At 41.8% G+C, this 14089-nt stretch overlaps 1 protein-coding gene across 6 annotated transcripts in view; it reads left to right on the forward strand.

The window, feature by feature from the left end:
- Positions 1-1248: 1248 nt before the first annotated feature.
- Positions 1249-14089, forward strand: part of caskin1 (CASK interacting protein 1) — a 76345-nt gene continuing 63504 nt past the window's right edge. For all 6 annotated transcript variants that reach the window (XM_086054735.1, XM_086054736.1, XM_086054738.1 and 3 more), the window contains exon 1: positions 1249-1950. In XM_086054735.1, the coding sequence (XP_085910861.1) occupies positions 1857-1950 (94 nt within the window). In that variant the 5' untranslated portion in view covers positions 1249-1856. The remainder of the gene's footprint in view (positions 1951-14089) is intronic.

Below are 14089 nucleotides of genomic sequence, written 5' to 3' on the forward strand. Positions count from 1 at the left end.
TTCATCGACGGACGACCGTTTAAAATTAGAGGCTGACCAGCCTATAGAGGGGTGCTTTTTTATTTCCCCCAGGGAAAAAAGGCGAATGATGGACGACGGAAGGGTACCCACGCTGCAGATGGATGACGAATAATGTACGCTCAATTTTTTGTGACACTAGAATATCCAGGGATTTTTAAAACTTTTTTTACAACAACTATTGAATGACAAATCTGGGTGATATTTGACAAACAACTCTGTTGGCTACAAGTAGATGACTTTAATTTGTAAATAAGCCATTACCTGCCAAAGCAGCATGGGGTATGGCAGGGTGACATAGTCAAATGTAAAGCAGAAATAGTCTAATGATTTATGGCCATCTTCTGGGCGTTCTAGTGGTAACATGCCCAGCTTTGCCAAATAATAATCGCCTATAGGGCGGTCCGCCATTTCATTTATTCCAAACAGGCTTCCGTTACTGGTTCTGCCTGCTTTCTTCTACTGGGTGAGTTGATTGTGTGTCTTGAACAGAAGTGGGACGTAGCCAAAAATGGTACCCAAGTAAGAGCACTGTGACTTTAGAATAATAGGACCCAAGTAAAAAGTATTACTGTACTTATTTGATTGGTAAACACTGCACAAGCAGAAAGACTCGCAGACGCCCCCCCCCCTAAAAAAAACAAACAAACAAAAACAAAACAAAAATCGATTGCGCAAGCAATAAATTAATAAATAGATAAAAATAAAAGTAGCGAACAGAATGCAGCTCTAAGTAATGGAGTACGTATAAGTACCATTTTTTGTATAGTAAAAGAAAAAAGGATGTTGGACCTAAACTACTCGGGCAAGTAAAATTTATCCCAAAAGTTACTCGAGTATGTAGCGCGTTACTACCAATCTCTGGTCTTAAATAAAATGAAAATGGAACATCTTATGTTGGCATCATGTGGTGATTCTGCACTGAAAACGACAGCTGCAGCCTGCGTGCTTGGCTCCAGAGCCTGGTCAGCATCCACTTTGTCTATCCCTGGGCCCGATGCATGCATAATAACAAACAGGCTAGGAAAAGTCGGCGGGAAAACCACCTCGCGCCGGCTCTGTCCCGGCTTTGTTGCAACACGACTCACAAGCACATTAGCGCCACGAGCTGGCACAGCTGTAGCTTGCGTGGGCCGCCCCACATCCCCCCCTCCCATCTGCCGCCCCTCCCCATACTCCCCTCCTCACACACACATACGCACCCCTCACACCCTCTTTCTCTTTCTCTCCTCCTACCCCCACGCTGGGGAAACCAAATCCAAAGCGAGAGCGCACGCGGAACGATGGCTGCTGCTGCAGCCCTGGAACCTGTTTACCACGCAGAGCACGGACCTGTTTCATCGCAGTTTCCACGCGTCAACCGCCGCGATGCGGTAAATTGCGATATATATATGTAGACACGACGTTTAATGTCCTCGACGAAGGCCACCGCTGTTTTTTGCAGTCGGAGAATCTTATTGTGGGGAGCCTTTCGTCTCCCCTGTTGGGGCGCGAGGGAGCCGTGGACTTTCCACCTCGCGACGGCAGCGGTCTCAAGAGCGGCCCAGCACCTCCCAGTACCGCCTGCATCTCTCGGTGCTGCATCTAGCAAAGGAGGGGGGGGGTTTACGATAGCATCCCTCCCTCCCAGTGCACCCCTCCCTCGCCCCTCATATTCTGCCCTGTCTCATACCATCATACACCAAAGCTCCAGGGGTCTCGTCTAGCCAGGGACCGAGAAAGGGGGAGGAGGAGGCGGGAGGGAGGCTAGTGGTGGCGCACTCTCCGCATGGGAAGGCCGGCCTGAAATGCCCCTCTGTCGGAGGATGTTGCGGGAGTAGCACGTCTCAGAGCGGAAGATGGGGAAGGACCAGGAGCTGCTGCAGGCGGTGAAGACCGAGGATCTGCTCACCGTGCAGAAGCTGCTGCAAAGGCCCCGGCCAGGGAAAGCAAGTAAGGAATTGCATTCTAATTTAGTGTCCACAATACGTCACACGCAATCATCTCGTTTAGAGGCTGGAAAATGTTGAGAGTCACACCGTATTGCAGGTGTTTCTACGAGGTGTGTGTGCATCAATAGTTTGAGTGTGAATGTAATGCAGCAGAATTGGGGTGTGTAGGGGTGCATGGGTTTGGTTTGACCCCAGTCTCGCAAATGACAGCTTCGGCCTTTTGACTGTACGTATAGGTTTGTTTTGTATCAAGGAATGTAGATGCACAAGGACATACATGTTTTGCTTCCTTGTATGACCCTGCTCCATGTTGATTATTTTCTGCAAGAGCACTTACGCATCCAGCAAGATTCCACGTCCACATCCCACTCTAATGTGTGGGCAACAGAGTCTTGCTAGAGAGAGAGAGAGAGCGTGTTCCGTAGATCAGTGATTCCTAACCAGTTGTGTGTAATGAGCCATCATCACGTGCACTGTTGGAGATTATCCAATTTCCTTGATGGGTCTGAAAATTATTGACTTACTACAAATAATTTTTGTTCATTTATCCATGACAGTGACGTATAATGACAGGCAGAACTAATAAATGCTCTTCCACTAGATGGCAGAAGGTGCATAATTACCTGTGCATCATTTCTTTGTCAATTAAAGTTGATGTAGATTATTATGTTAAAGCCATTAATAAATTTCATTGGTTGGTAGTTATCTAAACTTAGGCAGCTATTTCTCAAGATTCTTCTTCATAGGGACATTTACAATGCTATTCAAATGACAGTATATTCATTTGTTCACTCTACTGTATGTATTTGCTCCTGTCAATGAAACTGTGTTTGATCCGAATGCTCAAATTAAAGGCTTCATAAAACGGATTATTTCCATTTCAGTCTAAACATAACCATGTGAATAATAAGAGTCAAACATGCCTACTTTTGTTATTCTAAAACAGAAAATGCAAAATGGAGACAACAACTATAACAATTATATTGATTGTGTGGAGTTCACCTTTGTGGGGATACTCAGCTCAGAAAATGGATGGATGGATGTTTGTTGACGTATTAAAGCAATTGGTGGCGAATTGGCTGCAGTGGCCTTGTCAATGAAGTATTAACTACTGAAGCTTGTTGCCTGGAATGGAAACAGTACTTCAGAGCATTCAGCGAGCAGTTCTTCCATTCTGCAATAGCAACATTATGTCCTAATGGACATGCTAGCAAAGTACATTGAAAGGATAACATTTGAAATGGAAGCGTTGGGCTCTACGGTAAAGTACTGGGGCACCCTACCCCCCGATTTGTAATGATGCAGTGACATTGGTAGAATATCATACAATATTCATTGGCGCTAGTATTGTTTGTGAAATGTTTTGATGTATTAACTAATGGTATAGTCCTCCTTTTTCTTTCTTAGACATTTCTACGTGTTATGTTAACAAAACTGTTATTCCTGAATAAAATAGAGCCAGAAGAAGATTCTCTCTGAGTCACCCATTTTAATAAAGGCAAGATGTTTTCATTACTCCGGCTAATTGGGCTTTTGCATAATAGATGCAAGTTCGCAGAGAAGTGTTTATTGAGAAGAGAACCTCAGTCTTAGACATTAAGAAGTATTAAGCAGCTTTTGAGGCTGTTTTCTACAAACTGTTCACGTTGGATCGTGTTACCAAGGTCACTATGAACAGAGGCTATTATCGGGTAATTTCCAAAAATATCACACACATGAATGTACAGTATTTCTAATCTACCTGCGAGAATGACTCTGGTATGAAGTCCCTAGTAAAGATTGGTAAAGCAGTTACCATGAAAATTTGTAAATGGAGATAATTGATGTTGAACCTTTACTGAAATTGCTGTAGCACAAAGATGGAGACAATAAATGCGATGGTATGCAAAATAACTGCTATTTGCTGCATGCTGTGTTACTACAATATGTAGTCGTATTTCTGGGCTGTACCCTTAGTTTCAGTAGAGGCTTTGGTAGGTAACATGTTAATGCATACGTTTGTCATTCATTAAAGGCAGAATACGCGCCATCGTCAAACTGGAGAGTGAGCTATGAATTTTACATGATGTAGCTTTAAAATCTCAGGGGCTTCAAGTAAACAACAAATTTGTTTTTAAATTCATAAATCATTATCGGATACCCGGAGAGATGGAGAGATAGATAGATAGATAGATAGATAGATAGATAGATAGATAGATAGATAGATAGATAGATAGATAGATAGATAGATAGATAGATAGATAGATAGATAGATAGAAGCGAGAATGTCTACTGAATAGCATACAAGAAGTTATGTCTTCCATCCCGTATGTGTTCCTTGTGATATCATTTGATGAGAAGCTGGTTGTCAGGTGCCCATATCAAATTTGAAATAAAACCTCATGCTCAACACTAACTTGTTTAACATGTCAATTTCTCAGAAAACTCATTTATTAAAAGAACAAACACACACACACACACAAAATCTGAAATTAATATTTCAAATTATCACTGCTTAGATACATGTATATGTATATATATATATATTTTATCAATTTTTTAAATTGTGATTGGCTAGAGATCAGTTTAGAGCGTACCCCACCTCTCGACAAAGGTCACCCGGGATAGGCTCCAGCTCACCAGAAAATAGGTGGATAGATATTGTGTTTAGTTGTAACCCTGAAAAAAAGTCAGCATATCCCGCAGATTGCCTGCGCAGTCCCCACAGGGCTATAAGTACAAAGGTCTACTGGCTCGAAACAACAGAAAACGATCCGGGCAAAAGCAGCTAGGTAATAATGACCAAGTGCAGCTGAGAGTCTCAGACAAACAATCGAGGCAGTTTAACGCCAGTGCGACGTTAACGCAAACCTGTTTGTCATCAAGCATTAAATGTGACGCGCACAGTGTGTTGAGTACCGGTACTTGTTTGTGATGGAAAAAGAGAAACACAAGTGTGGTGCGTGGTGATAATAAGTGCATGTGTGGCACAGAAAGGTATCTAGCATTGGGAGAATACTATAAAGGTTTAAATTCGATGTGTGTGTGTGAGGGTCTAGCAAAGGCTCTGTCCCGCTGCAAGTCATTTGCTCCTACTCGTGTCACGTACTGTTTACACACACACGCACGCATGTACGCACGCGCACACACACCTGGCACCATCTGGAGAGCCGCCATCAGTTGGCTGCCACTGAGCTTGCCCTCTGCACCACATGAGGTCATGGCTCTGTGGATGCGTGTGATGTGAGGTCACCGTTCGTTGATGGTCTGTTTCATTGTTTGTGCATCATGGGTGGCGGCCGAAGTTTTCTTAACGGAGCTCTCTCCCTATTAATGTGTGTCTAAAGGGGGGAAACGGAGAAAGGATTATGACTCAACCTCTGCTTCCTTCCTTTGTCGGTTTCCGAAGTGCGAGGCGGTAGAGAAGGAGTGACAAATGCACGTCGAAGCCCCTTGATAGAATGTCTTTCCCTCTTTTTCTCTCTCGCCCATCTTTGTGTGTTGATATGCGAGGCTGGCAGAGGAGGGGAGCAGATGATTGCATCCACACCACTGCACATTCACAAAGGAGCAGAGAGGCAGAGTGGAAGGATTCACATGCTGTCAGCCGGAGTCAATGCAGTGTTAACTGCGTTCTGGCGGCTGCTAGACGCCTCAGGGAGAGAAATATGATAGAATTGCAGCTTTGTGGATGCCATCTATATCCGCCCTTTGTCCTTTAGTGGTCATAGCAGTAAAATATTACTGCTCGAAACCGATCGGATGCCCTCCGCACAAGACGTTTATTTGTGCTGGAGAGAGGAAAGTCAGGGCAGTAATTCAAAGACCAACATTTCTTCTTCTTCTTTCTATCCGTCCTGTTCTTTCTTTATGACTCACTAGAAGATGGGAGACACAGCCTTATTTATATTAAACTATACAATAAATTCAGATGCTGACAATCAGGTGCCAGATGAGATGGTTTTCTGCTGAGACTTTTAACCGTAATGTAAAATAAATATGGGAACATCAGGTAAAAAGAGAGGTCATGTCTAGTGCTTAATTTGTGGGGGCAGTTTATTGATCTGGACTTGCTTCCGTTTGTCAGGTCTAGGTGTATCAAGTGCCCAGATGAGGTCAGAGGAAGACCTACTACGTGAGCAGGTTTTTCCACAAGTTGATTTTTGTTTCCCTTCCCAGATAGCAGAGCCTTATTCCAAGATGATAATGGTAGGATTCATCAGACTGCTGGCAGAATGCAGGATGATGCAGGGACGACGTGGCCCAGCGCTAGCTTGCCCATATTTGGTTGTGGTTGCTAAGATACTGAACAAAAAGTAGCCTGGTGCCCTTTCCCACTAGTTTGGATGTAAATTGATTATAATGAGGAGGAGGAGGTGACGCGATACAAGTGTATGTGTAGCTATGCTATATTTTATTTTGAGTTAAAACATTGACCAAAATGCTAAAATCACAAATTTCTACCATTTTCAACCGATTTGGTACATTCACAGTAGTGGATATTGCTGTGCCTCCTGTACAATGCTTGTCCTGTGTCTCAGAACGCGGGACACTGGGACAGACACCTCATTGGTGACTTTTTCCTCTATTTTCTGCACACTATTTTCAATGTGAAATTCAACCATAATCTCTAGTTATTGGCTGTCACTCTGCCACCATCTCTCCTATTGGACGTGGTGTGATGTTCTCATAGCGTGCAGATTTATGGCATCAGTTACGCAGAGGCAGCTCATACACAGTGATTGGGTTGCCCAACAGTGCATGTGCTGTGTTAAGTGCGGTATAAAAGGGCCTTAAGAGCGATTCAGGGGCATGAGAAATGATACACTGCCCACCGGAGTTCAAATTGAAACCCCATTGAAAATATCTGGTGTATGCTTAATGTAGCTGTTCAGTTCTGACATTGTGATTAGTATTACACACATTGTAAGCCTTTTGTCGCTGTCTATCGAATGAAACAGTCAAATCAAAGCTGAAGACTGCCCAATAAAAGTGTATGAGTGTTTCTTTTTTTGTGTGTGGAAAAGATATGGCAGTTTTATTGATTACAAGCTATGGTGGAGGGTGGGGAAGAGGGGGGCTGCCTATCTGAGTTGCCTACATTTCGCTCCAAAACATCATCAGTCACTCCTGCTGCTGCTGACTGCCTCTATGATTGAATTACACAACAGATGGGGAGGGGGAAAAGGGAGAGTTTTTTTTTCTTTTTTTAATAAATTTGCTTTGGTGAAAATAATAAATGTTAGGAGCAGCCACTCAAAAGAAGGAAAAAAATAAATAAAGCGCAAGATACATATGTCAGCATCGAAGTAGATGTTTTTACTGAAGGGACTATGACTGATGGGTAAGGAAAATCTGAAATAGATGAAAGGGGGAACAAGCTGATGTAACAGATGGCATAGCTAAACGGCATCGTTTCCACCTCTCTGTTCTTCCATTACTCGACTACTGAGCACACTGTGCAAGCTTCTCTATCTCTTTCGCCAACACTTACTCATCTGCACAATGCTGTACCAAAAATAACATCCTAGTTTAATGGGTCACTGGCAAGTTCAAGGAGAAGGAAAGCACAGGAGAGGTGACGAAATTGAAAATATTTTGAGTAGTGTTTCAATGTTGTTAATTATAGGATCAAGTTTCAAAAAATAAAAAACTTGATGGGTGAGCAGACACTCTCGAGACCCAACTGTTTGTATACAAATAGCCAACAAATACGTCAAGTTTCAAATTGTCCCCTTTAATGATGAATGACAAGGTTATGATTGGCTGGCGACTAGCGTGCACCCCGCCTCTTGCCCAAAGTCAGCTGAGGTAGTCTGCAGCTCGCCTGTGAGTCTAATGAGGATCAACAGAATACAAAATGAATAGATGGATAGACAAGGGATATCTGGTCCGGGCAAAACATCTGAGAGACATTACTCTTTACTGCCTCCAGTGTATAGTCTTCTTACGTTCTTCCCTTTTAACGGACCTTTTGGATGGTGGTCCTCCTTCAGCTGAAGAACATTCTAAACATACACGCAGAGTTAATTATATGATGCTAGCTGGCGCTACATGTATGACGGTGGTGTGAAATCTTGCTTGAACTCTGAATCGACAGCACCTGCAAATGCTCTGTGTGAGTCCTGCTGCATTGTAGTGTATTGGATTCTATCCCAGTTGTCCGGATATATAAATTGGAATGGCCAGGGCAATAAGTGGTTCTGTCTGCACATAAAGACCACCCACAAGGGGAGAATATGAACAAAGTTTGACTTCTTTTGCTCAATCAGCACCAATTAGGTGGCATTAATCACCGACTGTGCTGTCTTATGTGGACATGTACTCACATATTGTACACGCACACACACGCTGCTACCCCCTAGAAAAAGTTTTGGGGAATTGATGTTACTGTTTTGAACGGTGGAGCTCAAGCAAGCATTCCAGCAAGTGAGTGCTGTTGTCACTCACACAGACGGCAGACGCACGCAGATAGGCAGCCTAAAATACCAACAAAATCCTCTGTAGACTTGGCTAATGAATCACAGATGGATGAGAGGGGTAACAAAGGAAACAACAGACGGATGAGCCATATTATTTTTGAATTTTTATGTAACGAACTACCTGTATGTAGGTGTGTGCTAGATTGTGAAGCATCGTGTCCTCGGAGTCACTATGAAGGAATATTCCAGGTTGGTACGTTGCTCAACCTTTGTGTGACTTTTTTAAATAAACTAGTACAACACAAGTAAAATTGACTCAAAAACTCTCCTTGTAAAATTTACTGGGACCATATTTTGGTCTTTTTAGAGTAAAATGTACTCTACGAAATTTACTGTGTATTTACCTTAAATTTATGTCTGAGCAACTAATGAAGTACATCTTTTTATATTTTTGTTATGCCCCTGCTTGTGTGTTAAAAAAAAGAAACTTCAATCCTATCATGTGATATCTTGTTTCACTGAATCAAGACGGATTTACTCGTGCCGGTCAAAAATGGGCGAACAATTCAACTATGAATTAGTTCATGAGATTTTAAAGTCTAGCTAAGCCTGACGAATCCTGAAATGATAGAACTTTTTGCCAACAGTCGAAAATTTTCACCCCTCAGCTGGATGCACTTTCACAATTCTTCTGTGTCCTCTTTGCTTAGTTACTCCATTAACCATAAACTCTAAATAATTGCAGTATTTAGTGCAATACTTAAAACAGGTGATAAATATCCCCGTCTTCGCCCAAACATAAATAATTCATCCTAACTTGTCTGTGGCTGTGGGGATGCCGCGTATGCTGATTTGGATAATAAAATAATGTGGGTCAGATTCATTTTCCAGGAAGCTTGTGCCCTTCTTAAATGTGTTTACACTGACTGGTTTAAGATGATCAGTGAACTTGTGGCGGTATCAGACCAGATCTGAATTTAATCCTCAACACAGCTGGGAGAACTTGGCAATATTGCACTGGAGACTTTATCCGCCTTAAAACGAGAAATGGATAGAAAATGATGAGGAATAAAGAGACCTCACTGTATTATTCAGAATGTTGCCCTTGGCGTTTTTGAGCATCGCTATTCTGTCTTTCTGAACTGAAACTTCTCTGTCTGCTTCGACAGCACTAGACTCGTGCTAACACGTGACCGATCACAAGAAGTTGAAATACAGAAAAACAAAATTTTGTAAATAGCTAAAAAAAATGCTCAAAGACAGGACAATCAAAGGTCAGAGATATCTTACATCTCTTTATTTCTAAGAATGAACCAATTATGTTTCACCGGGCTGGGCAAAGGGGAAGTCAACCCAAACATATTTTTTTTCAAGATTATGTTCTATGCAAGCCCACTAGTTGAAACAGGGCGTTATGATAAATATTGGGTTTGTGGAATAAGTGTTAATCCACTAATTTCTAGCCATCACGGCACAGATTCAGAAAACAGGTCAGCCGTGATTGGTCGTTGTGAGCAGTTGATGTCATTTTCAGTCGTCAGAAGACAAAATGGCCGCCCCCAGAGATGGCTTAAAAGGAGTGCATTTTGCTGCTTAATTTATATTCCACAAACGCAAAATTAATCAGAATGCTGTGTTTGAACTAGTGGGCCTGCTGGGAACATATTCCTGAAACAAATACGTTTGGGTTGACTTCTACTTTAAGAAATATGACATTAGTAGACACTTTTCCAACAAGTGTGCTATTTTTTTGTTTTGTTTGAGTCAATGGTGAAACGCACTGGCAGTCTCGCTTAAGTAAGGCTACAAAGCAAGTATCCGTTTTTATTCTTTAGATCCTTTTTTAATTTAGGTTTCTCTCTACCTTCTAAAATAATCATCCGGTCTGGCAGTGGCTTGCTTCCTGAGCACTTCCGTTATCCGGATGACCTAGCCCAGTGGTGTAACATCTACACTTCTCTCGAACCCCAGAAAAGAGAATGTTGTTTCTGGCTGCTTTGCTTTGCTTTGTGCATATGACTTACTACACATACAGTCTGTTTAAATGTTCTTTTCTTTGAAGATTTCATGGTTGGTCCTTAAAGCTGACATTTAGCAAGATAACAGCGCTTTAGCTTGTTGCAAGTGTGTACAGTATATTGCGTATGCGGTCACAGCCGCATTCAGTTAACGTCTCCTTTGATCACTGCAGTAGGTGATGTGTTACTTTGGGCTAGTCACGTTGTTTGAAGCTAGTTGGCCAATGGCGCCGAAGCACAGGCTTCCCCGACCCAATGAGCATAATTGTTTATGTTCTGGCTGATGTGCTAGTTGTGTACAGCTGTGCAACACATGCAGAACATGTGTTTTTGGCTCTGATTGTTTGTGCATGCTGCGTGTATGTTATGAGTTGATGCCAAGCTTCCACATTTTTCCTATCTTACCTTTCCTCACTCTCCGCTCTCTCGTACTCAGTTCTTTCATATAGCTCCTCTTATTTTATCGAAGGGTGTTGATTTGCTCAGTTGCAGAGACGACCAGGTGTCTATTAGCTGAAAGGTGTTTATTGGGGGAAGGGGGGTTCAGTGGGAAAATGCAGAAAAACAGCACCTAGAAATGCTAAACAAAGGCATGGTGGGGAGGCAACATAAATTTCCTTTCACCTGTATAGTGTTTTTCTCCCTTTAGTTACTCACATGGGTTTAACACAATTCACCCACTTATGAGGAGGTATCACAAGTAACTGGGGGTTTAATCGCTTGTTCAAAGATACTTTTCTGGTCATGACCCAAGCCACATGTGGGTGATCAGAACTTTAATATGGGCACACACAACGCTGTGGAGCAAGCACAGCTGGAACGCTAATCGTAGTAAAAAGGCAGTCTTCACATTCACCTGATATTTTAGAACTGCTATATATATATATACAGTATAGGCCTAGAGAGAGAACGGCACTGCATCTTATTGAGCTGAAAATGTGAATAGGGGAATTTTTCAGGGAATAGCAAAGGTTTGGTTACCAGGGGAAAAAAAACAAAAAAATGAGTTGATGAATAGTATACCTGTACCCCAACATCGATATTTTAGGTGAACATTATATATTCCTCTTATATAACACCGTTAGCTAATGCTAATCTACACTAACGCTGCAGGTGTGCTTACCTTTTGGCTTTGATGATAGCGCTCCAGCAGCCACGTCAAAGTGCTCCTTTCACTCTAACATTTCGTCCAGCCTAGCTGCAAAGTTACTTTGCATGAGGGGGTGGTTATTTTGTCAAGTAGCCCCTAAGTGTTTCTTAAAAGTGGGGCAGTAGAGCAGAAAGTCTTGCTCACAGACACATTTGTTTTAGAAATAGCCATATAATTGATAAAGTACTTGGTTGTGTAGTTGCACACTTGATGGTGGGCAGGCACTTCAGAGACGCAACGTTTTGTAGACAAGCAATAGAAAGTCAATTTTCCACATGAAAGCAAACATTATGCCATGTTGCCACAAATGAAAACAGTTCTCATGTGTCTCTTCATGCTTTGAGTTGTCCTGCAAATGAGCCACTGCCAACTGCACACACCTCTAACCCCGTTGGTTACTAATTGGGATTCATCCCGAGATGTTTTGATCTTTGAATTAGAATATTGCCTTATAACAAAGAAGCAAGTGCAAAGATGATAGTGTATTGGTTCACTTAGATGTAGACAGCATGGCTTCAGATTCCTCTCTCTGCTATTGTGAACATGAGTGTGACTGGTTGTCTGTGTTGGAAATTGTTAGAGCAGATATTTCAACTCAGCACCGTGGGAAATAGCCACATACTTTGGTCTTCAGATGTGTGTGATCCAGTATGGGATTACTGTACATGATAATCTGTCAACACGGATTAGTACACCAGAATTACCGGTCCACTGATTTTAGTGTCATATAATATGTTAAAATATTCATTTTTGTTTCTTAGTGTCCCCCCACCATCACCTCATCTCTGTCTGTCTGTCTGTCTCTCTCTCTCTCTCTCCCAAGCGTCTCCTCTTTTATATTTCTCCACACCTCATTCCATCAATCCAGGGCCCCAACCTTTCTGACTTCCTGCTATCCTTTTCATCTCTGTATCCATCAGACATCCTTTTTATCCTGCCTCCCTGATCTATTTGTACATTGCTCCTACCCTTTGCCTTTGTGAGCTCACGTCATTCGCCCCCTCTGGTTTGACTCATGATTATTATAATATTATGTCATGAATAATCATGGTCGTGCAATGTCATGCGAATTAGCAAGGGTCTACATTTTTTTTGTTTTTGTCATTTTGAAAGATAAATGTACAGAGTTAATGTTTTTTGTCCACATTTGGCACAACTGATTTGTGCCACAACACTTAAACTTGATTTAAACAATCCACATGAAGAAATGACACTCCCATTGCAGGGAAAAATACATAATGTACAGTATCAGTGTTGTGCATTACATAAAGAGTGTATATTCTTCCCCAGTCTAAAAAAAATGCAAATTTTGTGGTCCAACATCACAATGTTATAAAATGAAACTTTTGCATGCCTTGCCATTACTACACCAGTGCTAACAGTGCTAACCCCCCCCAAAAAAGGGTTTAAAATCATTTGACTTTTTTAAAATGGTTAAGAGTATCTGACTGCGGCATAGTTTGAAGTGTCAGCACGACTTTTAAATTCATTCAGAATCTCAATGTTTGGCTGTTGTTTTGAAAAAAAAGTCATCACGTATTTCTTGTTGTAAATCTGCTGGGTGGAACTAGTTTATGAACATACTGTAAAGCTATTACATGCTTCATATTTTAGCTTGACATCTGGATGGCCTGTGTTAAAAGCATTACAAACAAACCAAACATTGTCTGCTGTAAAATAATGAATATGATCTGTTGCACGGAGTAATCTATAAAAAGTCCTCATTGCAGAGCTGAATTACGGGTAGACAGTAGCTACAGATATAAGTACAATCAGGCTGTTGTTCTCAATGTAACTCTACCACACACATCCACATCCACACACACACTTCTTCAGAGTAACAGCCCAAAGCTTTCCACTGCTTAGGGCGTGTGAATAGGCAACATACAAAGGGGCATTTAGCAGGTTGACAAGCCAGAGTGAGCGAAAGAAAGTTGGGTGCTTGGCGTCAAGGACTTCAGTGTGTTATTTTAAATCAACTTAAGCTCAGTGAAAGCCCACTTCCTTAACAATGCTTCAAATTGTAATGAGAATGTGCTTCAGCACAGTTATAATTCAGATTTGCACTTCAATGAACAATGATTATAGAATTTAACTTGAGAATACAATGAGGTGGTAGTCAAGTTTCAGAATATACTTTGTATAGAATCACAATTTATGTTTGTCTGTCAAATTAGATCTCCAATTTGTTCAGATTTTAAAAACATAAATAAAAAACATTCAAAATTGAATGGGCTCCATGGTGGAATGTCTCTGCATGTCTGCCTCACAGTTGAGAGGTTCTGAGTTTCAATCTTGGCTCACTGTGGCTTCTTTTAAGGCTACTGTCGTAAATTATGGCTGTCCTGCTGACACCGCAAGGTCTAAATTACTCACCGTTACATGCCCCACCGGACTATACTACTAAATTGTCTTCTGCTGTGTTCATTTTTTTCCAAGGGTCAAAATTACATCAGCCAAGAAAAAGAGTTTGATGACACCATTTACCGCAGGGGTCCCCAAACACCGGACCGCGGACCGTGACCGGTCCGCAGGCTACTTAGGACCGGGCTGCGGCACAGATGAAAGAAT

This window comes from Filicampus tigris, chromosome 16, assembly GCF_054856515.1.
Source record: "Filicampus tigris isolate MCC_2025a chromosome 16, RoL_Ftig_1.0, whole genome shotgun sequence".
Lineage (NCBI taxonomy): Eukaryota > Metazoa > Chordata > Actinopteri > Syngnathiformes > Syngnathidae > Filicampus > Filicampus tigris.